Source organism: Ursus arctos, unplaced genomic scaffold (genome assembly GCF_023065955.2).
Source record: "Ursus arctos isolate Adak ecotype North America unplaced genomic scaffold, UrsArc2.0 scaffold_26, whole genome shotgun sequence".
Taxonomy (NCBI): domain Eukaryota; kingdom Metazoa; phylum Chordata; class Mammalia; order Carnivora; family Ursidae; genus Ursus; species Ursus arctos.
In genome coordinates, this window is record NW_026622941.1 from 729,975 (window position 1) to 756,790 (window position 26,816).

The 26,816-nt window shown below is 48.2% G+C and overlaps 1 protein-coding gene across 41 annotated transcripts; it reads right to left on the bottom strand.

Annotated features, from left to right (window-relative positions):
- Positions 1-20: 20 nt before the first annotated feature.
- On the bottom strand, positions 21-26,540 carry SLC25A18 (solute carrier family 25 member 18). Of its 41 annotated transcripts, none has more exons than XM_048216899.2 (12): positions 24,852-26,539; positions 19,209-19,273; positions 12,334-12,552; positions 12,089-12,211; positions 10,661-10,816; positions 10,371-10,426; positions 9,148-9,238; positions 5,567-5,685; positions 3,122-3,287; positions 1,919-2,073; positions 1,245-1,320; positions 21-829 (listed from the first exon to the last, which is right to left on the bottom strand). In XM_048216899.2, exons 4-12 carry the CDS (start codon positions 12,106-12,108, stop codon positions 688-690), a joined length of 981 nt encoding a protein of 326 aa, XP_048072856.1. In that variant the 5' UTR covers positions 12,109-12,211; positions 12,334-12,552; positions 19,209-19,273; positions 24,852-26,539; the 3' UTR covers positions 21-687. The 41 variants fall into 41 exon arrangements, with proteins under 41 accessions (XP_048072856.1, XP_057174774.1, XP_048072871.1 ...); XM_057318791.1 differs by having other exon boundaries at positions 12,334-12,360; positions 19,209-19,346; XM_048216914.2 differs by lacking the exon at positions 24,852-26,539 and adding an exon at positions 19,495-19,640 and having other exon boundaries at positions 10,661-10,783; positions 12,334-12,360.
- Between the last annotated feature and the right edge of the window lie 276 nt (positions 26,541-26,816).

Sequence of the window (26,816 nt, forward strand, 5' to 3'; positions counted from 1 at the left end):
TCCCACTAATGACAAGACAAGATCTTAATCCATTTTATTTAAAACCGTGTTCCACAGACATTGTTCCGGGAGAGCTGTGCCATGGAGGGAGGATCTGCCAGCAGGACAGCTGCCTTGACTTGGCCCCGGCCACTCGGTCAGTCAGCCTAATCCCGCAGCCATCACGATTTGAAAAGATCTGCTTGGTTTCAGACTCGGTGCTGACTTTGAGGGCTTTCATGGTCCCCTTGAACTTCTGATCCTCCTTTTTCCCCAAAATCAGTGCCAGAACTAACCATAAGTTATTTAATTCAGAATTAACAAAACTAAATCCTCAAACTGACTCAAGTACATGAAGTTTGAGTACGAAGTAGAAAAGGAAAATGTAGAAACAACCCTTTTATCTTTACTATGTGTTAGGGGCCTGCCATTAATCCAGTCCACGCATGTACTGATTCTGTTGTTGAAAAGCAGGTGGTTCGGGGCTTCTGGAGCACCCTGGTAGCTGTAGCCCCAAAGAAAACGGATGTGGCTGTGCAGGGAGGATGGGGCCGTAGGCAGCTTGCTGCTTAGAGTGTTTCTTCGGAGATTGAGGTGGCGCTACAAGTCAGAGGGCAGACTACAACCTGGACGGGCCGTCTTGCTCACCCCTCTAGCCTAAGTAGAACGGGCTGGAGAGATGGCAGGTGACTTGGGCTCCAGCTATCTCTACTCAAAACACTTTAAGATCCGCTCCCCAATACCAATGAAGTAGACCCCTTGGGCAATCCCAAAGAGAGGGGCTATGACAAGGGCCCGGCAGCCTGCTCCCTTCATGAGGGCAGATGGTCCCTCCTGAATCCAGAGTTTCCTGCAGAGAGAGAAGAGCCCTGTGAGCTGATCGACAGGAGTGCACTGCGAACAGTCCTAAGTGATGAGCCCCTCTGACGTTTGTATGTCTTCCCTTGGGGAGTAGGTGTCCTCTTCCACAGCAGTAGCAGGCTCCCAGGGGTGTAGTCCCACCCGCTATGTGTGCGTATTTAGGTTACTAAGCAGCTGGGTCTGGGCCATGGGAAATCGGCTCAGTCTGACTAGACTGGGAGAAATGCTGTGGGGATGCGGAGGAGGAAAAGCTCCTAGTACGTCCTGTTCTGTTGAGCGGTGAGGGGAAGGAACGTTACAAAGAAAGCCAGAGCTCAGCGTAGTGCAGTGATAAAAGTGTAGGTAGACAGCAATGCAGGGGGACTGTCCCAGCCCCAGCCTCTGCAGGGCTGCAGGCCTCTCACCTGGCACAGTCGGTGATCCCACTGTAGCTGTCCTCACCCAGGCCTTTTTTGAGGGTTTGGATTCGAGTTTTCAAAACTAAAACAAGTTAAAATAAGCCATGAACGTCTTGCTTTTGGCCCCCTCTCTCCAACATGAAGCTGTTTCTTATTAGAGCCAGCATGCACAAAACAGTCCTGAGGCCAGTTCTGCCATTGTGTGATGTGTAATAGAAGCTCTCCTGCTCTTTGGGTCTCATTTATAAAATGAAGGAATTAGAAATGACACGATCCTTCAGGTTACTCATACCATAGAAAGGTCCACCTATGTGTTAGGGGAGCTGGGTGTAGCCCTGAAGATAGAAGCCTGGTCTCATACTGTTTAACTCCTGCCTTTAGCTTCAGGTTTGAAAACTCCACTGGGGGACAAAAAGCTAATGAAATTAGCACCTAGAAGGTGAGGGGATTTGTCAGAGTAAGAAATAGAGTGAAGGTCTCCTTGGCTCCAGTGTATCTGGAAAGACCCTTGCTGAGTTTCTGCCAGTGGCCACAGGTTGCAATCCAAGGGAGTTTTCAGGTTGGAGCTGTTCATTTCTATCCGAAAAGTAGATGACTACTTGTCCTCTAGAAAACTCGACAGCTGTCTAATTCGTAAAGCGAGTCAACCCTTGAAGCCCCTCCGTCTCCGATGCACTTACCATCCAGAGGCGTTACTGTGACAGCAGCTATGGAACCTGCAACGCAGCCTGACATGAAGGAGTGAGCAAAGGAAGCCTTCCCCGTGCTCTCGTTGAACCCGAGCTTGTTTAGGTTGGCAAACAGCGGGAAGTAGATGACGGAGAAGGGAATGTCTCTGTGGGAGAGGATGAGGGGTGAGCTGCCTGCCGCTCCGGGCCTCCCCCGCAAGCTCAGGCAGGAAGCCTCTCCCTAAGCCCCACGGTCCAGGGGATGGTCAGAGACAAGACCACAGTTACCTCTACCTTCCTGGCAGGGAGTGCACTGCGAACACTCCGCAGTAACACGGAGTGACAGAGGGTGTAAGGGCAGCGATGGGTCCGCCCGCCCCACCCTCCTGGTGCATCACTCTGCCCTCCCAGCACCTGCGGCGGCTCAGCGACGACCTGGCGGCAGATGCGGGGACTGGGAGCGCACCCTGTGAGAACGGTGGATGGGCTAAGGTAAGAGGGAGTGCGTTGAGGGAGTGGCTGGTTAAGAGCTCTATAAGCGGGGCGCCTGGGTGGCACAGCAGTTAAGCGTCTGCCTTTGGCTCAGGGCGTGATCCTGGCGTTATGGGATCGAGCCCCACATCAGGCTCCTCCGCTATGAGCCTGCTTCTTCCTCTCCCACTCCCCCTGCTTGTGTTCCCTCTCTCGCTGGCTGTCTCTCTCTCTGTCAAATAAATAAATAAAATCTTACAAAAAAAAAAAAGAGCTCTATAAGCTACATGTTAAGGGGGTGGCGTGGGCAGGAAGGTGAAGTTCATTCAACAATTGCCCAGTGATAGGAAAAAATTAGCCCTTGGCCTGGGACACTTCTGATCAACTTTAAGGATTTTGGCCAAGTAGCCAAGTAAAACGAGGGGTCTCTGTGCTTGTTAACTTATAAATGATCCAAAGTCCTTAGTACATAGGGCATTCTTAGGTGCCTTTGGGCCACAGAACATCCCATACTCATGTGGTCTGGTTACTGGAGAAGGGGCCTCAAACTAGTCTTCCAGGCGCCTGTGCAATTCTGCTCAATTCTGGACCAAATAGGAAGCCTGGAGATAGCTTGCTCTCTGGGGTTTGAATGTTCCAGGAGGAATGCAGCGACAGATTGGGGCCGCAGTCCCGTGGCCCTCCGTGCACTCTCCCTGCCCCCCGGGCCCCTTCTGTATCCCAAGTTCAGGAAGAAAGCCTCACCTCAGGAGAGTGGCACCCAGCCCCCTGTAGAGACCGGCCAGGCCCTGGGTGCGGAGTAGCTCCCAGGCGATAAGGGTGGCGGACGGGCGCTTGTGGGTGGAAGCCGAACCCGTAGTATAGGACCTGGAGGAGGAAGGTGCTGAGGCCGCGCCCTGACGATGAACTGCTGAAAGAGAGAGGACAGACCCCATCACAAGCCAGGCCGCAGGCAGGGAATGTGCCTCCCGCCTGCTCACCCTGGGACAGCTCAGAGGCGAGGCTGACATCCCTACTAGAATTCTGAGGATCATCCTAATTTTATATTATTTACTTTTTAAGATTTTATTTTTAAGTCATCTCTAAATCTCATGTGGGGCTTGAGCTCGAGATCCCGAGATCGAGTCGCACGCTCCACCCACTGAGCCAGCCAGGTGCCCCGGATTGTCTTCTTTTAAGAACATTGATTTTTGGCTCCAAGGAAATCTTTCTAAGATCAGTGTCATCTAATGTGTCGTCCCTGCTGCACGGGGCGCTTCCCAAGAGCCACGGCCTGCCCGGCCTCCTCCACAGGGAGCTACAGCCGCACCTGCTTCAGGCCCCAGGCCCTCATCCTCCTTAAAGCTCTGCTTTTGGTCCGGCTTCCACTTCTAACCATCTCCGAGCCTATTTACATAGTCTTGTCCTGCTGGCACTGTGGGACATTGGGGTCACACTTCCTTCTGCCTAATGTGTAAAGCAGCAAATTCTTTTTGTCCAAAATCTATCTCCTTCAGGCCTCCGGAGGTGCCCCCTCCCTCTACTATTCCAAGATCAGGTGAACATAGCCTTTATACCCTTCACCATTTTATAGAACTTGATTCTTCATTTTAGTTGAATATTTCAGAGCCCATAATTGGATGAGTTCAACATCTAAAAAATAGAATGGAATTGGTTTTTTCCTGAGCATTTCAAGTACAGCATTTCAGCCATGGATGAGTTCCGTTCATGACCACAGGATTCAGTGAGCTGCAGTTGTGTGACTATTCGTTTTCTTAATTCTCCCCGTTTGAGCAGCTTTGTCTAGACTCTGTGCTCTTGCTGTGAGGAAGTGGTTTCATGTCCCAGTTTTGTCTGACAGCCACCAGGGAGACAACTCACACCGAGAAGCGGCTGACTGTCCGTATGTCCCTGGGGCAGAGAGCCGGGCGCAGGCTCAGACGATGAGCTTGAAGAAGGAAGTTCGTCAGTGCGCCGTCTGTTCCCCACTGTCTGCCCTGAGTACCCGTAGCTCCCCCGTTCATTCCTTCCCTGTCGTTCCCTTCTTTCGACACGGTGTAAGAGTACTAACACTCTCACCCAAGTTGAAAAACAAAATGTGTCAGAGCTTTTACTCCTTGTGATCAAAACACAGGGGTTTCCAGTGCCCAGACTTCAATCCTGCTGCAGCTTCCTGTGCTCCAACGTAGGAAGTTGGCTGAGTGCCAGCACAGCACGTGCTCACAGTGGGTTTGAGGAGGGAAGGGCACCCACGTCTACTGAGGGCCTTGCCAGGTGCTAGGGTAGGCACCTCCCACGCTGCCTTCTCTCATGCAGGCGCTGTGGTTCACCTCTGAGGAGAAGCCCTGCATCCCACCCCACCGGGGCTGGCCTCTCTCCTGCTCCACAACGAACCCTGCTTCTTAATCCATGCTTTGGGACTCACTTACACCACCCGGCATATTTGAGAGGACCAGGATTTAGAAAAGGGACAAAATTCTCTTCCAAACAAAATGAAAAGAATAGGAATGGTTCTCTTGTCCCTTGTTAGGCCTTCCCATCAAAGACCAGCTTCTACAGCAGAATATAATAGAGCATAATATGACGTCTGCTGACTGAAGCGCTTGTGATCAGGCTGTTGACACTTCTTAAAATCCTTAGGAAATCAAGCCTAAAGGTCAGGGTGGTCTGTTAGAAATATTAGGTTATTTTCTGAATAAAGTTTCTCATTTCTGCTATTTGTTCTAGAGTTAGAAATGTTAAAATCTATAATAGTAACTATTAAATAAAGACTTCTAGGGGCACCTGGCTGGCTCAGTCGGTAGAGCACGTGACTTTTGATGATCTCAGGGTTATAAGTTTGATCCCCATGTTGGGTGGACAGATTGCTTAAAAAATTTTTTAAATCCTAAAAAAAAAAAAAAAAAAGAATTCTATAGGGACACCTGGGTGGCTTGGTTGGTTAAGCATCTGCCTTCGGCTCAGGTCATGATCCCAGGGTCCTAGGATTGAGTCCCCCATCGGGCTTCTTGCTCAGCGGGGAGCCTGCTTCTCCCTCTGCCTCTGCCTACCACTCCCCCTGCTTGTGCTGTCTCTCTGACAAAAAAAAAAAAAAAAAAAAAAAAATTGTACTGACCTGGAAAGCTGATTGGAAATGAGGGCAGAATATGGGGAAATCTATTCTGATCACAACCCTTTGCTAATCTCATGTGAAGTTGGGATAGGCCTCACCCAAGCGTCCAGCATCCTGCAGCTGAATCTTGAGCATTTCCATGGGACAGGTAACCACCACCTGGCATATTCCAGCTCCACATCCAGCTAGCATCTCCATCTTCAGGTTCCGCTGCATCCTGTGGGACCATGAGTCAGGCTCCTTCAATGACAGGCCAGCCCTGCCACCCGCCCTGGCCCATCTACTCAAGTCCCTTGGTAGTTGGAACTTTCCGGGCATGGTACTCAGCCTCGTTCAGATCAGCTGCCACTCACCCAGCTGGGTAAATCCTCACCTGGCCCTCAAACACAATCTCCTTAAAACCTGAGACTGAATTTAAAACAGGCCGCCAAGGAGGTAGCACTTGCGCAGAGGTTGAAACCAGTGCATTAGAACTACCATTGCAGGGATGTTATTGTCCCCGACCCCTCCAGCGATATCACCAGGGCAACGGGAGGCACAGAGAATACTAGAAAGTGTTTGCGGGTCGATTTTTAAAAATTCGTCAGCATAATACAGACACACAGATCAATGGAACAGAACTGAAAACTCATAAATATACAGTGGTCAAGCAATACGTGACAAGGGAGCCAAGAATGCTCTGTGGAGAAATGACATTCTCCTCAATAGATTGTGCTGGGAAAACTCAGATGTCACACGTAAAAGAATGAAACTAGACTTCTGTCTTACACCACTCACAAAAATTAACTCAAAATAGGGGCGCCTGGGTGGCACAGCGGTTAGGCGTCTGCCTTCAGCTCAGGGCGTGATCCCGGCATGCTGGGATCGAGCCCCACATCGGCTCCTCCGCTGTGAGCCTGCTTCTTCCTCTCCCACTCCCCCTGCCTGTGTTCCCTCTCTCGCTGGCTGTCTCTGTCTCTGTCGAATAAATAAATAAAATCTTTAAAAAAAAATTAACTCAAAATGGATTAAAGACTTGAATATAAGACCTGAAATCATAAAACTCCCAGAAGAAAATGCAGGGAAAACTCCTTAACTTGGGTCACCTAAAGCACATGAACAAGCGCGTCCACTCCAACCTGATAAGCCCCCGCAGAGTGAAGGAAACCATCAACAAATGAAAAGGCAGCCTATGGAACGGGAAACAAACACTTGTACGTCACATATCTGACAAGGGGTTAATATCCAAATATATAAAGAACTCATATAACTGGGTAGTAAAAACAAAAACCAAACAACAAATAATCCAATTAAAAAATAGACAAAGACTGGAAAAGATATTTTCCAAAGAGGATATTCAAGTGACAACAGGTACACAAGAATGTGCTCAGCGTCCCCAATCATCACGGAAATGCACGTCAAAACCAGAGTGAGCTGTCACCTCACACCTGTTAGGACGGCTAATATCAAAAAGACATGGGATAAGGGGCGCCTGTGTGGCTCAGTTGGTTAAGCATCTGCCTTCAGCTTAGGTCATAGTCCTAGGGTTCTTGGGGCCGAGCCCCACATTGGGCTCCCTGCTCAGCGGGGAGTCTGCTTCTCCCTCTCCCTCTGCCTCTCTGATCTCTCTCGCTTTTGCTTGCTCTCAAATAAATAAATAAAATCTTTATTTAAAAAAAATGTCTGGTAGAATTCCCCTCGGAAACCATCTGGCCCACGACATTTTTTTTAAGACTTTTATTTTTTCATTTGAGAGACAGAGAGAGAGTGAGAGAGAGAACAAGCCAGGGGAAGGGGCAGAGGGAGAAGTAGTCTCCCTGCCTATCAGGGAGCCTTATGTGGGACTCAATCCCAGGACCCAGAATCATGACCTGAGCCGAAGGCAGACGCTTAACTGACTGAGCCACCCAGGAGCCCCAGGGCCAGGATTTGAAAAGAAAAGAAAAGAAAAGAAAAGAAAAGAAAAGAAAAGGGAGGGGAGGGAAAGAAAAAAGAAAAAAAGAAAAGACAGATGATAAATGCTGGTGAGGATGTGGTGAAAGGGGAAGCCTGTGTGCTGTCGGTGGGAATACAAACTGGTGCAGCCACTATGGGAAACATAGTGGCCTCCATAGTATGGAGGTTCCTCAAAAAACTAAAAACAGAGTGGATCCAGTGATTCCATTTCTAGGTATACAACCAAAGGAGATGGAATCACTATGTTGGTGAGCTATCTGCACCCCCACGTTCACAGTACTACTGTTCACAACAGCCAAGATTTGGAAACAATCTAATCTGTGTGCTTATGGACAGATGGATGGACACAGAAAATGTGGTATATATACAATACAATATTATTCAGCCATAAAACAGAAAGAAATGCTGCCATTTGAGACATGGATGGACTTATAGGGCATTATGCTAAGTGAAACAAGTCAGACAGAGAAAAACAAATACTGAGTGGTCTCACTGACATGTGGAATCTAAAAAAAATTCAAACTCAGAGGGGCTCCTGGGTGGCTCAGTTGGTTCAGTGTCTGACTTTGGCTCAGGTCATGGTCTCAGGGTCCTGGGATCAAGCCCCATGTTGGGCTCCCTGCTCAGCCCCTTTCCCCACTTGTTCTCTCTCTCTGAAATAAATAAATAGAAAAAGAGATCAGATTTGTGGCTATCAGAGGACAAGAATGAGGTGAAGGTGCTCTATAGGCACAAACTTCCAGTTACAAGTCCTGGGATGTAATGCAGCGTGGTGACGACGGTTAGCCCTGCTCTACTTTACGTTTGACAGTTGCTAAGAGAACAGATCCTAAAAGTTCTCATCTCAAGGAAAAAAACAACTCTTGTGGGTAACCATAGGAAGTAATGGATGTTAACTTGTCGTAGTCAATATTTCACAGTTCATGTCTATCGGATCATCATACAGCATAACCGTACACCGCACGAACTTACACAGTGTTGTCCTGCAGTGATATCTCAATACACATGGAAGAAAGGAATGAAAACATGAAATGAAAAAAATGTTCATCAGGGGCGCCAGGGTGGCTCAGTGGTTAAGCGTCTGCCTTCGGCTCAGGGCGTGATCCTGGCGTTATGGGATCGAGCCCCATATCAGGCTCCTCCGCTGGGAGCCTGCTTCTTCCTCTCCCACTCCCCCTGCTTGTGTTCCCTGTCTTGCTGGCTGTCTCTCTCTCTGTCAAATAAATAAATAAAATCTTTTTAAAAAAAAAGAAAAAATGTTCATCAACTATTTGATGAATATATGTGTAATCTATAATGGTATTATCTATCTATCTATCATCTATCTATCATCTAGAACTTTCAAATTATACCAGCTCATTTTCTCCTTTCACCTTTTTTTTTTTAAGATTTTATTTATTTACTTGACAGAGAGAGAGACCGAGAACACACGCAGGGTGAGCAGCAGGCAGAGGGAGAGGGAGAAACAGGCTCCCTTGGAGCAGGGAGCCCGATGCGGGACTCAGTCCCAGGACCCTGGGATCATGACCTGAGCCACAGGCAGACGCTTAACCAACTGAACCCCCAGGCGCCCCCTCCTTTCACTTTCCACTTGCCAAAACATAACACTAACCTTCTGCCATTGTGTGCACATATTCACACGCATGCAGACAGGTAAATCAATGCACACCTCCCCCCGTCACCGCCCCCCAAACTATAAACATACAGTGAAGGATTTACCCCACAGTCCCCCACCTGGCCATACCCATCCTCCATTAGCAGCTGCCGGAAGAAGTCATTGGCTGCCAGCTTGATGGCCTTCTCTGGAGTGACCAAGGTTAAGTTCACTGCAGCTCCTGGAAGTAAAAAACGAGGACAAGTTAAGGCCATCTCAAAGGTAAGACTTCTCGGGCCCCTGGCGGGTGCGGTCAGTGGAGCACGCAGCTCTTGATCTCAGGGTTGTGAGTTTGAGCCCCATGCTGGGTGAAGAGCTTACTGAAAAATAAATAACTTTAAATTAAAAAAAGAAAAGTGACAGTTCTCTGAGTCTGTCAGTCATGTAGACAACCTACTGTCACACCTAGCCAGGCAGGCTTCTGGGAGTAATTGGGGTCTTGTGGGGAGGCTGTTGAGGAGGGCTCCTCTGCCTATTTTATGGAAACATGGAAGTTTTTTTCACCTTCTTACTTTGACTCCTCCCTCCACATTTTCTTTTTTGAAGCATGTGTTTCCTTTATGGGATCATTGGTGCAGTTATCAGGAAGTTATTTTCGTCCTTGCGAGTGCTGTCTGTCTGGATGATAAGTGAACAGCTCCCCAAAGTAATTAATAAGGTCCTAGGGGCCAGGGGTTGGTTTCCAGTACTCTGTGCTTTACTGGCCTATTCCCACTGGCAGTTCTGCGAGTCGCAGAGGTTTTTATTTTATTTCTCAGGGGTACTAAAGTATCAGCTCCTTCTTTGTATCCATTTTCCAAGCCCTAATCACAGCGCTGTGGCCCTGGATGGGGCCACTGCAGGGGACAGGGACAGCACTGGCTTGTGTCAGGGAAAAGCCACCCAGTAACTCCCTGACAGGAGCTCAAAACCCTTTCCATTTCTTCCCCGTCAGCCTCTTCCCCTTCTGCTTTCAGTAGCTGATGCCCTGATAGCTCTGAATGGGGGTGGGGAGGTGGGGAGACCACTTGCTTCCAGCATCACACAGTGAGACAGCAGTGGTGCCAGGATGGAAACTGGGGCTCCTGGGCTCCTCTGTGTTCACTGGTGCCCCCCCAAACCTCACCATAACTGCCTCTATCTCCACCAAGGAACATGGGGGCTTGTCAAAAGCAAATGTGGCGTAGGAACAACCTAGCCCAGGCCCTGCCGCAGGAGCTCCCTGGCAGAAGAAACGCCACTTCCCAATGCTCTAGAAAGCCACAGAGTGGCTGCACCCTCTGTTCGCATTCGGCCCAAGCCAGGCTTCCCCCAGGGGTGCAGGATCAGCCCACCTCGGTACATGCCCAGGAAGCCCTCTGCCCTGGCGGTTTTCATCAGGCAGTCTATCCTAGAAGCAGAAGCCAAGAAAGGAAGTCATTGGTGAGCAAGAGGCTGCTCCATCAGCCCCCCTTCCCCAAACTCGGGGCCCTAATCCCGCTGGGCACACTCTAGTTGATCACCTCCCCCCACCCCGACAATGCACGCACCCCCTAAATAAAGAGACTGGAAGGAATGAGGCCCCATATCCCTCCCCAGGAGTTCCCCTCTCCCTACTCACCCCATTCCCTTCACCAATACCTACATTCCTTTGTAGATGTCTTTTCCATGCTGGTTCTGCAGCCGAGTCTTGGCCAAGTCGATTGGGAAGACACAGGTCACCCCAACAAGCCCTGCCACACCTCCATTGATGAGTTTTGCTGTGACACTAGGCCGTGAGGAGGAGGGAGGCACAGAGTGACTGAGGGAGGCAGAGAGATGCGGGAGCTCAGAGGGAGGCTGGCTGCAGAAAGCTGCATATACAGCCAGGACAGACGGGGGTGGGGGAAGGGGGAGGAGACAGGAGAGCAGGAACAGAGGGAAAAAAGGTAGAACAATGGCTCCTCCTCCTGGGACCTCAGCTGCACACCAGAGACCCCTCTCCTCAGCCTCCTACCCAATAGCAGCCCCTCCCACAGCCAACCTGGGGCTCCCTCCCCCAGGTCCAGTTACAAAGACAGGTGAGGGCCTGGGGGCCAAGAGTGTCTGGCCACCCCCCCCCCCCAGGGGCACTGCACTCACCAGGGCTGAGGCATCTTGTTCTAACTCCCTCCAGGGAAATGCTCCTCAAGCTAGGATGTCGCAAAGGCTTTTGGGAAGGAGGCCTAGAGTGCCAACTCTGCCCCCTGGGGCTCCACCAGGGTGCAGGAAGTCCTCAGCTCCCCTCAGAGCCACCCCTCAGAGCTTCCATCAAGGGCCTGCTCTCTGGCTGGTCCTCACCTTTAGAGCCACATGTGGAAAAGTTTTCCAACAGACTGCAATTTTATTTCAGGCTTAAGGTCAGTCAGGATGGAATTTGAATCCCAGCTATGCTGTTTCCTTAAACAAGTTACCTTGCTTCTCTGATCCTTTGTTTTTCCCTCTGTAAAACTGCCCTCAAGGGATTTTGTGAGGATTAAGTAAGTTAATACACTTGATAAATGACAGCTATTATTTATAACAAGAGAACACACATTTTTGACAATGAAGGCTTCAGTCAGTACAGGAGCCCCAGGACTGAAGTATTGAGATTATCTGATCCAGCCAAAAGTCAAGTCAAGTCACACTTTACATAATGTGAGCCGCTCATCCTGGAATTTTGGAAGCCTGAAGATAGAAAATAAAGCTTCCTCAGTCTCCTTGGAACCTAGTAATATTTTCTTGTTTCAGGCCAGGGGCAGACTGTGAGCAAAATATTTGCAGATAGATTACCTGGAAGTAGTAAGAATAGATAATAGATTCTCTCACACCTGAACCCTGATAAGCAAACTAAACAAGCGACTTTGTGAAAACAAACAGAATTGTGACTGAAATTTTGCCATCTGAGAAGATGCTGTTCAAACAATTATGAATTTTACACATATATTTTGTATACTGGGGGAAAATGAGTCTCACTTGCTCCTCCCCTGGACTCAGGAATCTGGAAAAGAAGCTGAATGATGTGTTGTCACCACAGAAACCCAGCCCAGAGAGTCGGCTGTCTCAGCCAGTTTACCTCAAATCCTGCTTGGACATCCTGCAAGGGGCCAAGGACTGCTGGTGGGTCCCGGGACACAGGCTGTCCGCTCCTCACGGGAGAGGGCTGGCTGAAGCAGAAGTAGTGTCTATATCCTTGGCTCTGGCCCACCGCAGCAGAATGGATAGAACACGGATGTCAGTGGAGTCTGGCCTGAGCCGCCTTCCTGGCAAGCCTCCACAGGCTGGTTTTCTCCTCTACAAAATGGTCAGAACAACACTCACCTCCTGGTGTGAGAAAACACATATGTGCTGGGACAGAACATTATTAATATACTGATGCTGCCAACTCGCTCTGTTCCTATTCCTTCCCAGACCTTTTGGACTTTGGGGATCGAGATCAGAAGAAAGGCAGTGAGAGAGGACAGTCGGCCCAAATTAAGGCTCAGGAAGAGGAGTTCTGCGGCATCGGGAAGAAGTCTATGGCAGTCGTGCTGATGGAAGCTGATGGGTACAAAAGAGGGATTTTTAAGGAGAGTTACTATGGACTAGGAATCCATCTCATGGTGTCCCCAAACTATAATAAAAACACTTGAAATGTTCTGAAGTTACTTTTTGGCTCTTAAAATGTGTTTTCTAAACTTACTATGATCCTGTTGAAAGACTAAGCTGCCTTAAGTCTCTGGACTTATTTGTAATTGATACGTATGGAAAGCACGAAGCTATTGACTGAGCCACACAGGCGCCCCTCAGGGCCTTAATTCTAAAGGAGGGGAGAGACAATACATGAAATGTAAATCCTAAGGAAAACAGATAGTGATAAATGTTCTGGAGAAAAATAATTAGAAGAGAAGGAAGACAGGAAATGTCAGTGGGGTGGGGTTTTGGTGGCTTGACCAAGAAAGGATTCATTGAGGTGACTTGAAGATTCAAGGGAGGTGAGAGAGTGAGCCGTGCAGGTACCTGGGAAAGAACGCTCAGGTACAGCAAGTGCAAAGGCCCTGAGAGCCAGAGTGAGGCTGGCGAACAGAGGGACAGCATGGTGGCCAGTGAAGAGTGAACAAGGCATGGGTAATAAAGACAAAATTGTAGAGATGTGTGACCCCAGAAGGCCTCAGAAGGTCTTTGGCTGTTATTAGGAATGAAGAGAGAAACAACTGGAGAGTTTTGAGCAGAGAAATGACATGCTTTTGACAGGACCTCACCCCCCAGCCCAAGACTGGGCCAGGCCACTGGAAGTCCCAGGCCTGCTGTTCCCTGGAACAGACTTAGTATTCAAAGGCTATGCCTTGACAAGATTTCTGGCACCGTGAATGCATTAGCAAACCAAGTCAACAAAGAGGAAACTGACAGTCAGCCAACAAAGGTTTTAAAGGAGTCATCACTCCAAAAGTCCCACACTTGGCAACAGGGTCCGTATTTGCTCAATTCCTAAGGCAACCCATAGACCCAAGTGTTAGTCATTTTACAGATACTTGTGGAGGGCCTACTGTGTGCCGGTCACAGTTCTAGGCAGCAGGGATATAGTTGAGAACAATAACAAGGTCCCCACTTTCTCGGAGTTTAGGGTTTTCCTGGTTCTAGCCCTGATAGGAATAGATTTCTATTCCTATTAGGGTGATACAGCATGCCCTCCCACTTGGCACTCCTCCGCACTGTTCTTAAGGACCTGAGGGGAAATTCTTCCAGCAAGCCAGGCCCTCAGGCAGCCATTTGCCTAACCAAGGAGCTCCCTACACTGCCAAAGAATTTAGCAAACAAATGGATATTCATTAAATTATCTAGCCTTTTTAAAGTTTATATATTTTTTAGTAATCTCTATACCTAATGTGGGACTTGAACTCAGGACCCCAAGGTCAAGACTCACGGGCTCCTCTGACTGAGCCAGCCAGGTGTTCCCAAATTATTTAGTCTTATTACTTAAGGAGTGCTCTATGCATTAGACTATTTTTTTAAAAAAGATTTTATTTATTTATTTGACAGAGAGAGACAGCCAGTGAGAGAGGGAACACAAGCAGGGGGAGTGGGAAAGGAAGAAGCAGGCTCCCAGCGGAGGAGCCTGATGTGGGACTCGATCCCAGAACCCCAGGATCACGCCCTGAGCCAAAGGCAGACGCTTGGGGCGCCTGGGTGGCACAGCGGTTAAGCGTCTGCCTTCGGCTCAGGGCGTGATCCCGGCGTTATGGGATCGAGCCCCACATCAGGCTCTTCCACTATGAGTCTGCTTCTTCCTCTCCCACTCCCCCTGCTTGTGTTCCCTCTCTCGCTGGCTGTCTCTTATCTCTGTTGAATAAATAAATAAAATCTTAAAAAAAAAAAAAAAGGCAGACGCTTAACGACTGCGCCACCCAGGTGCCCCTATGCATTAGACTATTGAACAACAGATATATTTTTTTTTTCTTTTAAGATTTTCCTCATTTATTTGTCAGAGAGCGAGCAGGGAGAACAGCCTGCAGAGGGAGAAGCAGGCCCCTCACTGAGCAGGGAGCCCAACGTGGAACTTGGTCCCAGGACCCTGAGATCATGACCTGAGCCAAAGGCAGACGCTTAACCAACTGAGCCACCCAGACATCCCTCTCCTTTCTTTTTTAAATAGAATTTAGAAAAACAGAGTATTTGGGGAGTGCTGGTGTAGTAATACTAATAATTTAAGCACTGGGACCAGAATTATGAGGATCTACATCTGCAACTCTCTGGGGCCAGGGTGGGGAAGGACTGGATATATTAAAAAAAAAAAATCTTTATCTGGATAACAGAGGCTCCCTGTCGTTGCCTCTGGATGCAGAATCTGGTCATGGCACTGAGTTATCACATTGGAAAGATAAGTGCACTTATAATTTGACACATGATTACTGAACCATATTAGGAGGAAATTTACGGGCGCTGGCTGACTCAGTCAGTAGAGCATGTGACTCTTGATCTTGGAGTTGTGAGTTCAAGCCCCAGGTTGGGGGTAGAAATTACATAAAAAAAGTAAAATCTTAAAAAAAAAAAGGAGGAAATCTGGATGTATGGGAAATGGTAGGTGCTTGTATGTCCTCAGGCATGAAAGGGTGGGGTGCGGTGACACGCATGTGGGACCTCCTCATTACCCCATTTCCAGGAACCCCCTTCTCCCTCACCATTCCCCTGCTGGGGACTGCCGTATTCCTAACATGTGACAATATTCTCCTGGGTAATTGGTTATCTGAGGATGGGCCCCTGACTTAAGCTCGGTTATTCAATCTCCTCTATAGGTATTTTAGAAGAGAGAGATTGTGTAGCCTCTTTCAAGTTTTTGTCTGTAACATATAACACTCGGGACCTATCCGCAGTCATGTTTACTGTCATGTGGTTTGGGAAACAGGGAGATGATTTTGTAGCAAGAGATGAGTAAAGCAGAACCACAGGAGAGAGAGCAGAGAGTTCTGGTGGAGTGTGAAACCCTGATTATATGGTGACTCGCTTCCTTCCTGACCTTGGGAACCAAGGGGATGCCCATTCCACTACCCTCTAACGAACTGACCTATTGTCTTTTTGTTGTTATTATTCTGGGAATTTTTTGTTAGTTTTGAATTGACTTATTGTCTTAAGCAAATTAGACTTAGTTTTTGTAATTGGGTAGCCAAAGAGTTCTTACTAAACCAAACTTGTAAAGAACTCTCAAATTCCATTGCATTGCAATTGGGCTGCTTAACAGTGAATACTGTAAGCATTCGGAGATGCGCAAGGTCATTCTGGGCTGGCTTGGAGAAGGACCTAGAAGTGGCCTTAAAAAATAAGGGCAAGTTTATAAGGAGAAGAGAAAGGGGATGCGGCCTGGATGGGAACACTGTGTGAGCACAGGGGGCCAAGAAAAGGGCTGAGAGACAGCTCACTGCCCTGGCTGGCTTACCAGAACGGCAGAAAAGGCTGCAAAAGTAGGTTAGGTCAGGTGTGGAGAACCGAGGGCTTCCCTGATACAGTTTGTGCCCCCCTGAAGTAAGTAACTTTCACAAATTTGATCCTATAGGCAGTAAGAAAACACTGAATGTTTTTAAGGGGGAAACGATCATCTGGAATGTTGTATGAGTAAGTAATTCAGGAAGAATGGGTTGAGAAAAGGAAATTTCCTGTGAGAGACCAGTTAGGTGGCATCATGACAAAGCAATGAAGTAGACAGAAAATGACTAGGGTGGTGGAAGGTGCAGACGACAAGGGATTGCTGGGAGATAATTTTTTTTTAAAGATTTTATTTATTTATTTGACATAGAGAGAGCGAGTGAGAGAGCAGGAGCAGGGGAGCAGAGGCAGAGGAAGAAGCAGACTCCCTACTGAGCAGAGAGCCAGATTCTGGACTCCATCACAGGACCCCAGGATCATGACCTGAGCCGAAGGCAGACGCTTAACCAACTGAGCCACCCAGGCACCCCTGGGAGAACTTTTTAAAGAAAAAAGGGCCTGGACGTGGCGACTATCCAGGGCTGAAGAACCATGGAGCTGGGGGAGGCCTGAAACCTAAGGCGCTGAGGAACTGAAAGACGGCTCGGAGAGGAAGCTGCCCAGAGGGAGGGAGAGGTACTTGGGGAGAAGCCAAGGCTCTGGGAACTGCATCTTCCAGCTCTGTGGGAAGTCGGTGAGAAGGCACCCCTCACTTGGCAGGCAGGACACCATTCTGCTAGTGAGTGGCACCAGGCTAGTCTTTTAACCCCTTAGATGCCCATTTCCAGGAGCATCCCTGCTGTGTGTGTGTGTGTGTGTGTGTGTGTGTGTGTGTGTGTGTGTGTGTATACACAATGGAATGGTTTATCCCTTCCCCACCCTACTGCAGGCTCTGTTTTGCAAACAAGAAGCTGGCTAAGGACAGTCCTAGGCAACAGGTCCTGGTGGGGCTGGGAGGGAGTCCCCGTGGCAGGGCCCAGCCAGCCTACCTTAGCCTACCTTACCCTGTCTTGTCCAGGGGTCCTGCGCCTAACAGCAGAACTGTGACCCATCCTGTGTGCTTCCTTGGGAGATAGCTAATTAACAGATGCTTAGGTGGTGGTCAGTTCTTTTTTGTTAATAATGAACCATTGTTCTATTTCTTAAAGTATTTGAAGTACTAGAAAAAAAATTAGAAAATTTGGAAAGCACAGAAAACTGTAAGTTAAGACCCCAAGATCAAGAATTGCATGCTTTACTGACTGAGCCAGCCAAGTGCCCCTAAAGTAATTCTTATTACATTGTTTCCCAGGATTGTATTTTGAATGAGGCTGTCCAGAGACGCATCTATTCAGAGGGATGAATAGGGATCAGAGCAGGGACCAGAGCAGGCCAGGGTTCTCCTGGGCTTCAGTTATTGTCTACTTGCTCATGACTAATGGACTTGCAGCTCAGGCTCTCTGCCCTGAGCCCCTCACCATTACCCTAACCAGCTCCCAGGCTGTCCCCGTCCCAGCGGCCTGGGCTCACGCAGTATAGTAATATCTCTTTGTACTTGCGTCCACCCCTCTAGGCCTGCTGTCCCTCCTCCCGGCTCCCTAGCTCTGAAAGCTGTACCATCAGCCCTTCAATTATCCAGGCCAAGTCTGGATCTTTAATTCATCCTTTCCCTCTTATTCCCCCACCAGTAATCCGTCACCTTGTTCTGGCAGTTTTTCCTCCTAAAACTGGTGCTACACCGGGTGTTGGTTCAGTGCTGGTCTGTGACAAGTACAGAAACTGAGAGTAAAGGCTTAGAAATTTTTAAGGTATCTTAAGGAATTCCATATTTTAGAATTTACTAAGAAAAATGTGAGCTTATATTTTATCATTTTAAAAAATTCTATTTTTCTAGCGATTCATTTTTATTGCCTTTTACAAAATTATTTCTCCATAATGGGCGGGGGTACACAGGTCCTTCATCATGGGTAGAAAAAAGCTGTCCTAGTCTCTCGTGGGCCCACCAGCCACTGTTTGACCACATGGGTGTCACCCACTGTCTGGAGCACCCGACAGCCTTTCCACTCTGCCCCTGCCTTCAGTCCTGCTTCCCTCAAATCCAAGCTCTAAAAATATGGCCAAGTAAGGGGCGCCTGGGTGGCTCAGTTGGTCAAGTGGCTGCCTTCAGCTCAGGTTATCGGGATCAAGCCCCACGTTGAGCTCCCTGCTCAATCTGCTTCTCCCTCTCCCTCTGCCTGCTGCTTCCCCTGCTTGTGTGCTCGCTCTCTCTCCATCAAATAAATAAAATGTTAAAAACAACAACAACAACAACAAAAAGTGGCCAAGTAAGCAAGCAAAAGGGCAAGTCTGGTCCCAATTGCTAGCCTGCCATTTAAGCACTTCCCCACCTAAAGGGCATTGCTAACTTCCCACCACTCTCAGGACAGTTTCCCAACCCCTTTCCTTGACCTGGACCCTACTTTCCACTTAACTGTGTCTTCCAAATCACCCTTCTGTCTGCTCTCCCTGCCAGCCATCGGGAACTCTCGCTTCCCAGAACACGTCACAGTCTCTTGCGTCTGAGCCTTGTAGACACTGTCCTGTTGACTAGAACACTCTTTCCCCATCTCTACCTGATGAGTTACAAATTGTTTTTGGGCTTCAGCTTCTCCCACAAGCCCGTTAAGTCCCTCAAATCTTGGGTAGTCCCTCAAATCCCCTTCTATGATCCCATTTAATACCCAGTTATAGCAAGTACTGCACTGTATTATAGTGGTTTGTCTACTGGACTCCACCCCCAATCAGAATAAGTTACTGGGAGAGGCAAGGCAGTCTTGGGGTTTTACTCCTGGAGCCTGGTGCAGAGGCATTCAATAGAGATGTTGGAATCAATGAACCACGAGGGGGACCACTGCCTTGAACTTTGCAGTCAGTCTTATCATGATGCAGTCAGCTCTGCTCTTTAGTTGCCCCCATTTCTTCACATTGTGAGGAGACACTCAGGGAAGAGGACCATTCTCTACCTCCTAATTAGCAGGGCAGGTGAGAGTTCTTCGGGGGTGAGCCCCTTACACTAGCAGTGCCAAGGAAATGACTTGCCTCCTGACTTAGAGGTTGCCTGGGATGTCCTACTGTCAGGGGGTGGCCGCTTTCCCTTGCCCACCTCCTTCCAACTCTGTGCAGCAAATGAAATGAGACCCTTTCCCACTGGCTGCCCTGCCCTCTTTCCCAATTGTTTATTTGCTAGAAGTGGATCTTTCCCTCCCAACTCTAAGCTTGACACAGACAAGACCAACACTTACCTGCTTTCGGTAAGGAAACTTCTGCTTTTTCTGGATGCCAAGATACAAGCCAGATCACTGCTGAACTGCAGGAAGAGTTGGTTTACAATCCTCTTTTGTTAGTGGCTCTCCCTCCTCATGCCTACACAGCCCTTGTACCTGGGGCAGGAGGGGAGGGTAGGTAGTCACAAAGCCACCCTCCTGGACTCCAGTCCCCAGGTCCTCTCCCACCACCCACACCTGGGTGCAGATTGGGTTTGAATGAAACCCCAAAGAGGCTATGCAGTCTAGCCAAGCCCAGTCCTACCTCCCCAGGTGGCAAGCAGGTGGCTGTTTACTTGGTTGTGGTAGGACTGGGACAAAAATTCAGGCTGGTAAAAGGCTGGTTCAGGCAGCCTAGGGGTGGGGGTGAGGGGAAATTCACCACCCACTCAGAGATCTGGAAGTCCGGGAGGAGGACAAACAAATGGAAAATCAATGCAATGCAAACACTTCTGCCAGACTTTTGGGGCCAGAAGCTAACCTCTGCTTCTCAGACTCCCCCACTTTTGTAGTTGTGGGTGATTGCCTGTTCCAGTGATTCTGTATTTTCAGTGGTCGACTGTGTGCTCCACTGGGTGGGGTGGGGGGGCTGCAGGGTTGATGGGGCACATTCCCTGCCCTCACCGCTATTACAGCTGACCTGGGAGCTCCGGGCTGCAGCTGAGTTCTTCCAGCTTAGAGAGCTGTAAAGGTTTCAGGAAGTAGTCATTGGTTTTGGGCTTGACAACTGAGGGCAGAGGTAAAATTGAAAGCAGGCTTCTCTTTAGTGGCAAATTGTCTAATTTGGGGCAAGGGATGAGGCAGTCGCGGGGAGAATAAAGCTGTAACATGTTGGGTCCCAAAGGTAGAGGACCTTGTTGTCTGGCCAAGGGTTTGGGAGAGATTAAGAATCAGAATGGGACAGATTTGATGTCAGAGACCCAGGTTCAAATTCCAGCTTCCAAGTTAATAACTACCTTACTTTAGGCAAGTTATTTAACTTAGTACCTTTCATCAAAGGGGGACTGAGACAGCTACTTCATAGGAGTGCTATGAGGCCGCACAGCAGACGGGTTAAGAACTGGCTTTGAACTGGTTTGCATTCCAGTTTACTACTTACTCGCTGCGTGACCTTAAACAAATTACCTCTCTGTGCCCACATCGTCGTCTGTGAAATGAGACTCATACTTGGTTGGAGAGCATTCAGTACATTTAGTACTTAGTGTCTGGCACATAAAGGGTGTGCACTAAATCACTTTTCTCCCTCCCTTTTCCTGGTGGCCAATGGAGAGCTGATATAGGATGTGGAGGAGGGGCCCATAGGGGATGACGGTTCGTTTATGGCAGCACCAAGGGGTTTGGACAGGCTGGGAGATTACAATAATCCAGGCGAGAAATAAAATGAAAGCCTGCATGCAGGAGGGAAGAGATGTGATTTCTGAGAAGAATCGATAGGGCTTGGCAGTTGAATAAACACGCCAGGGACAAACTCCGTTCAAAACACGGATCGGCAGGAAAAGATATATTATCACCCAACTAGGAGCACCAGCAGGAGTGGGTAGGTAAGGAAAGAGTGGAGAAGAAAAGTTTGCTGGCTATCGAGTTAAAGTGGCAGCCACAAAGCAGGGGATGGGAATGTGTACAAGAAGGAGCGCCACCGCCTTGCATCTGCTAGGGTGGTGTCATCAAAGCAACGAAAACGTGTGGGGTGAGGATGTGGAGAAATCGGAACTCTTGACCATTGCTGATGGGAATGTAAAATGGGGCAGTGGCTGTGGAAATCCATAAGGCAGTTCCTCAAAGAGTTAAAAACAGAATTACTGTATGATCCAGCAATTCCACTTCTGGGTATCTACCCAGAATTGAAAGCACTACCTCAAAGACATGTGCACATTCATGTCCACTGCAGCATTAGTCACAGTAGCCACAAAGGGCAACAACCCAAATGTCCTCTGACCGATGAACGGATAAACAAAATGTGGTCCTATACACACAATGGAGTGTTCTTTAGCCTCAAAAAGGAATAAAATTCTGCTACATGCTACAACACGGATGAATCCTGGAAACATGCTAAGTGAAATAAGCCAGACAAAGGACAACTATTGTGTGATTCCACTTATCTGAGGTACCTAGAATTCATAGACACAGAACGAAAAGTGGTTACAAGGGGTTCGGGGAGAAGGGAAGTGGGGAGTTAGTTTAATGGGGAAAATCTTCACAATGGGATAAATTCTGGAGATGGAGAGCAGTAATGGCTGCACAATGATGTGAACGTACTTAATGCAACTGAGGTGTCCACTTAAAAATGGTTAAGACAGTATGTGTGTTTTTTGTCACGATAAAAAGGAAGAGAGATGAGCCACGAAGCCTGGATATTCCACTTACACATGAATGGATGACATTGGAGGGACAGGGAAAGATGTCAGTTTTAATGTTTATTATAATAAAATGGCTAAGAAAGGTTGTTAAAAATAAGCAAGGTGTAGGAAATGAAATCGCAGATCATTTTGGTAAAAAATTTAAAACAGTGGCAAATAAAAATCATGGAACGATGGCAGCAGGGACACGTGGTGTCCATGTTCAATAGGAACTTGGAAAGGGTGCCCAGAGCATGGCAAAAGGTCTGACTTGAAGATGGAAGTCAACTGCACAGAGGGACAACTTAAGTTGCAAGTGATAATAACCACCTAAAAGAAGGTGCATGAAAAGCAGGAGACAGGGGGCAAGTTTTAGGAAGAGCACACCTATGGGAAGAGAGAGAAGGTAACTGGGAGGGCAGGCCGTGTGACAGCTGGGTGAGCGTGGGTCACGGCACCCGTGAGAACCAGTTCCAAGGGGGGGATGACGCCACGCAGAGGATGTAAGGGCTGTGAAAGGGATTTGGCTGAGACTCTAAGTCAGTATTTCTAGAAAGGTGGGTAAGAAGCCACATTGCAGTAGAGACAAATATGCCAGGTTCTATTGGTAAGGAGTTTGGATGAAGTTATGGGGCGCCTGGCTGGCTCAGTCAGACCAGCATGCGACTCTTGATCTTGGGGTCCTGAGTTTGAGCCCCAGGTTTCATGTAGATATTACTAAAAAAATAAACTTGAAGTCTGGAAGAAGGTAACGAGAGATAAATAGGTGATATTTAAACAGAGGAAACGGGAACATTTATAGGGCAGGAAGAAAGGAGGAGAGACTAACTGACGGCATGCAGTTGGGACGGAGATCAGAAAGGGTGGAGTGCAAAGCACAAGGGAAGTCAGCTTTGGTGACGGGACGTGACTGGCAGGGAGGGAAAAAATAAAGACCTGGAAAAACGAAGTTAGAGGACCATGTGAGGTGGTCTCCCTCTTTAAAGAACAAGGTCAGGTCATTGGTGTTGGAAAGCAAGGATGGGGTTGAGGCCTTACTGCTCTCAAACAGCAAAAAGTTTGTCAAACATACGGAATCGAGGGACCCAGCCTAGGCCTAGTGAACCATAATGTTTTTTTTTTTTTTTAAAGATTTTATTTATTTATTTGACAGAGAGAGAACAGCCAGTGAGAGAGGGAACACAAGCAGGGGGAGTGGGAGAGGAAGAAGCAGGCTCCCAGCGGAGGAGCCTGATGCGGGGCTCGATCCCAGAACGCCGGGATCACGCCCTGAGCCAAAGGCAGACGGTTAACGACCGAGCCACCCAGGCGCCCCCCCAGAATCTGATCTTAACAAGATTCTCCAGGTGTTAAGGTCTGCAAGCCACTGGTTTTGGAGAGTGCTTTACAATGTTTTTTTTAAATATGTATTTTAAAGATTTTATTTGAGATATCGTGAAAGAGAGAGCACGAGCCGGGGGAGGAGCAGAGGGAGAGGGAGAAGCAGACTCCCTGCTGAGCAGGGAACCCAAAGACGCGGGATAGATCCCAGGACCCCAGGATCATGACCTGAGCCGAAGGCAGACACTTAACTGACTGAGCTGCCCAGGTACCCTGAGTGGTTTACAATGTTGACTGGACCACAGAATTACCAAGAAAGCTTTGAAAAATTTTGATGCCCGAGCTACACCCGAGACCGATGAACAACTCTCTGGGGTAGTGTTCAAGCATCTGATTTGTTTTTTAAAAGTCCAGGCGTTTTGTTTTGCTTGTTTTTTGAAAGATTTTAAATAATCTCTACACCCAGTGTAGGACTTGAACTCAACTCAGAGATCAAGAGTTGCATGCTCCACCGACTGAGCCCATGGGGCACCCCTAAAGCCCAGGTGTTTTTTTTTTTTTTTAAGTCTTCATTTATTTATTCATGACTGACACAGAGAGAGAGAGAGAGAGAGAGAGAGAGAGAGAGGGAGGGAGAGGGAGAGGCGCAGAGGGAGAAGCCCGATGCAGGACTCGATCCCAGGACCCGGGATCATGACCTGGGCCGAAAGCAGATGTTCAACCAACTGAGCCACCCAGGTGCCCCAGCCCAGGTTTTTAAATCCCTATATGGGATTTAGCCTAGATTGGCCACCATTGGTTAAGAGCATTGCAAAGCCAAACATAAACTCACAAAAATTTGTTTAAATAAGTCACAACAGCAGCTGTGGGAGAGGCCACAGGGAGTACACAGGAGACTGTTTAATAGCGGGGAGGGTCTTGACATGACTGGATTGCAGTGGTCAGTTAGGTTTGGACCCCCCCAAACACCCAACGCTTCAGAAGATGAGACACAGGATACAGACACTGGGAGGTCTGATGAAGGCATGTGGGGGAACAGAAGCCAGGTGTCACGGAGGGCAGGGCCGGGAAGGGGGCAGGGTGGGCAGTGAGAGAATTTCTCGTTTGTAGACATTCTCGTTCTGCAGTCCTTCCCCGGGCCTGGATGAGAGGATCATCCATAACCTTTATCCATGTTAACCAGCAGTGTGGAATGAATGAGACAGCCTGCTCAGATGAGGTGAGGCTAAGGATGGAAGTGTAAACGCCAGGACTGTTCCTACAGGTCAGTGTTTTCAAGCTTCAGTGTGCATCAGAGCCCCCGGAAGGCTGGTTACAACACTGCCCAGACCCACCCTCCGTCTGCATCAGTAAGCCAGAATTCGCGTGTCTAACAAATTCCCAGGTGATGCTGGTGGTCCAGAGCCTACCCTCAGAACCAACACAATAGATTACATGCCCACAGGAAGACAGCTGAGGCTCACTAAGGCAGGCTGAGGTAGTGGGGCCAGGCCCCGAGCACGCTCTTTTCCGCAGACCTGAGGTCTCTAAGGAACGTCCTCTTAGTACCACACCGGAAAGGACAGGTGGTAGTCTGCCTTGTCTTCATCAGTGTAGTGTAGCCTAGTGGGAGCAGAACCAGGGGGAAAGGGGAGAGAGGGACTCAAGCTGCAGCAAGGACTCAGAAAGACCAGGCAGAGAGACTGATGAATGGAGCGAGCAAGGGCACTGCGGGCTCCAGCCGACGAGGTGCCGGCTCTCCAGGCCTGGCTTGTGCCGCCAGGCGGGTCCAAATCATGGCTGACAGGGAAGAAAAATATCTACTACTTTAAGCAGTGTGTTCTAACACTTTACTGACATCCAATTTTTCTGTATTGTTTTCCTCCCTTTACTATGAACTCTGAGCAGAAGCAACTACTTTTTCCTCTTTTCCACTGTTAGTAATTAGGCAAGGTAACTAGGCACACAGCTGGTATTTAATACTTACTGAGAATTTCAGTGAGAGTCAATCTTCATCTTAGTTCTTGGGGCACACACAGGCCGGGCTTCGCTTGAATGTCTCTGCCTTCCTACTGCCGACTCGATTCCTCCCCAAAGCAAAAAACCTTGACTCCAATCCAAGGAACCGACTCCAGTGCTTTAAAAAAATTCTATCTAGTGTTTAACTGGCTAGAATAGAGCTACTCCTTCCTCGTCATTCGCTGTCCAGAATGAGGTTCAAATCCAAGATTCTAGGAGCAGGTAGTGCTTTTCCAAACCTGAAGACTTCTTGAGGGGATCTGAATTTATATGCAGGTCATGGAAGCAGAAGAGGGTTGGGATTTCAGCACACAATAGCCAAATCTGGGGATCTTCCAGCTGCCTTGCTCGCAAGTACTTCATAGTCCATCTCACACTGAAGGTTTTTGCTATAACTGCCCAAGGAAACTAGAGGAGTGAGCACTGGTAGCAGAAAGGGGACTAAAATAGATACACAGATGTTCTCTATTAAAAAACCCAGGGGAAAAGCATGAGGCCAGGGACACAGGTCTGCAGGCCCACCTACAGAGAACCCAAGCCTCATCCCCAGCTGGCCTAGAATCCAGCCCCTCAGGAGAAAAGGTCCAATGGCCTTTCCTCCAAAAGCAGCCCTTGCTTAACAATTTAATGATACAGGCCATTCACCTCTCCAGGAAGATTACAGGGTGAAGGTCGACCTCCAAAAGAGTCCAACCCTGGATTATTTTCTGTTCTGTTAATACCACTCTCAGGGAATGTAGATTATGGCAAAACTGAACCCCTAGAGGGGCTACTTGTTTATAAAATTAAGACCCCTTTCCTTCCTCAATAACAGGAATTGGTTTAGAGACAGAAGACATTAACCTTTAACAAGAGAAGCGCTTTGGATGTTTCCAAACGTCAAAAAGGAAAGTTCCAGTTTTAAGAATCATCCTTGACAATTTGTGCCTTCTTTCCTTTTCCCTAAATCTTGCCCTGCCAGCTTTCTTTTCATGCTCTAATTTGAAGCAAGCGGCTCACCGAGTAGGGAGACTGTTGTGTAAGCTCTTACCCATGGGACTTAACACATGTTAATGTCAAATAATAGCTCCAAAAATAGAGCTGGATTAACACCGCCCACTGTACCAAGTTTTGGAAAATAATTGATTTGTGGAAGATACTTTGTTTTGGTCCCAAGGAGATAAGTCTGGGAACACCCTAAAGGGTACTCAGCTAAGAGCTAAGTTCCTATTAGAAAATAAATCAAACCCTATCATGAGCTGAAACAATAAAAAAAAATCTGGCTTTTGTTTAGTGAGGAATTCATGTCACAGGACTAGTCGGGAATCCAGAAGTCAGAAATCAATTTTTTCATGCATTTTAGGGATGTGATGCTGCCGCAGTGTGGGTAGAGCTGATGCTGAACAGGCCGGTGTCACAACGGGCACGACAACATCCCGGCATGACAATGCTCTGCCAGGTCAGAGTGGTGGCCCACCATCTAATCAGAATCCAGTCACATCTGGGGTTTGATAATGATTTTCAATTAAAGTTGATTTTTTAGGGGCGCCTGGGTGGCATAGCGGTTAGGCGTCTGCCTTCAGCTCAGGGCGTGATCCTGGCGTTATGGGATCGAGCCCCACATCAGGCTCCTCTGCTATGAGCCTGCTTCTTCCTCTCCCACTCCCCCTGCTTGTGTTCCCTCTCTCGCTGGCTGTCTCTGTCTCTGTCAAATAAATAAATAAAATCTTAAAAAAAAAATAAAGTTGATTTTTTATAAATATATTAGCCAATAATAATATATCACCAACAGAGACAATTTAGGGGCGCCCAGGTGGCTCAGTTGGTGAAGCGTCTGACTCTGATTTCGGCTCAGGTCACGCTCTCACGGTTGTGAGATCAAGCTCCGTGCTCAGCGGTGAGTCTGCTTGAGATTCTTTCTCTCCCTCTGCTCCTTTCCCCACTTGCCAGCTCT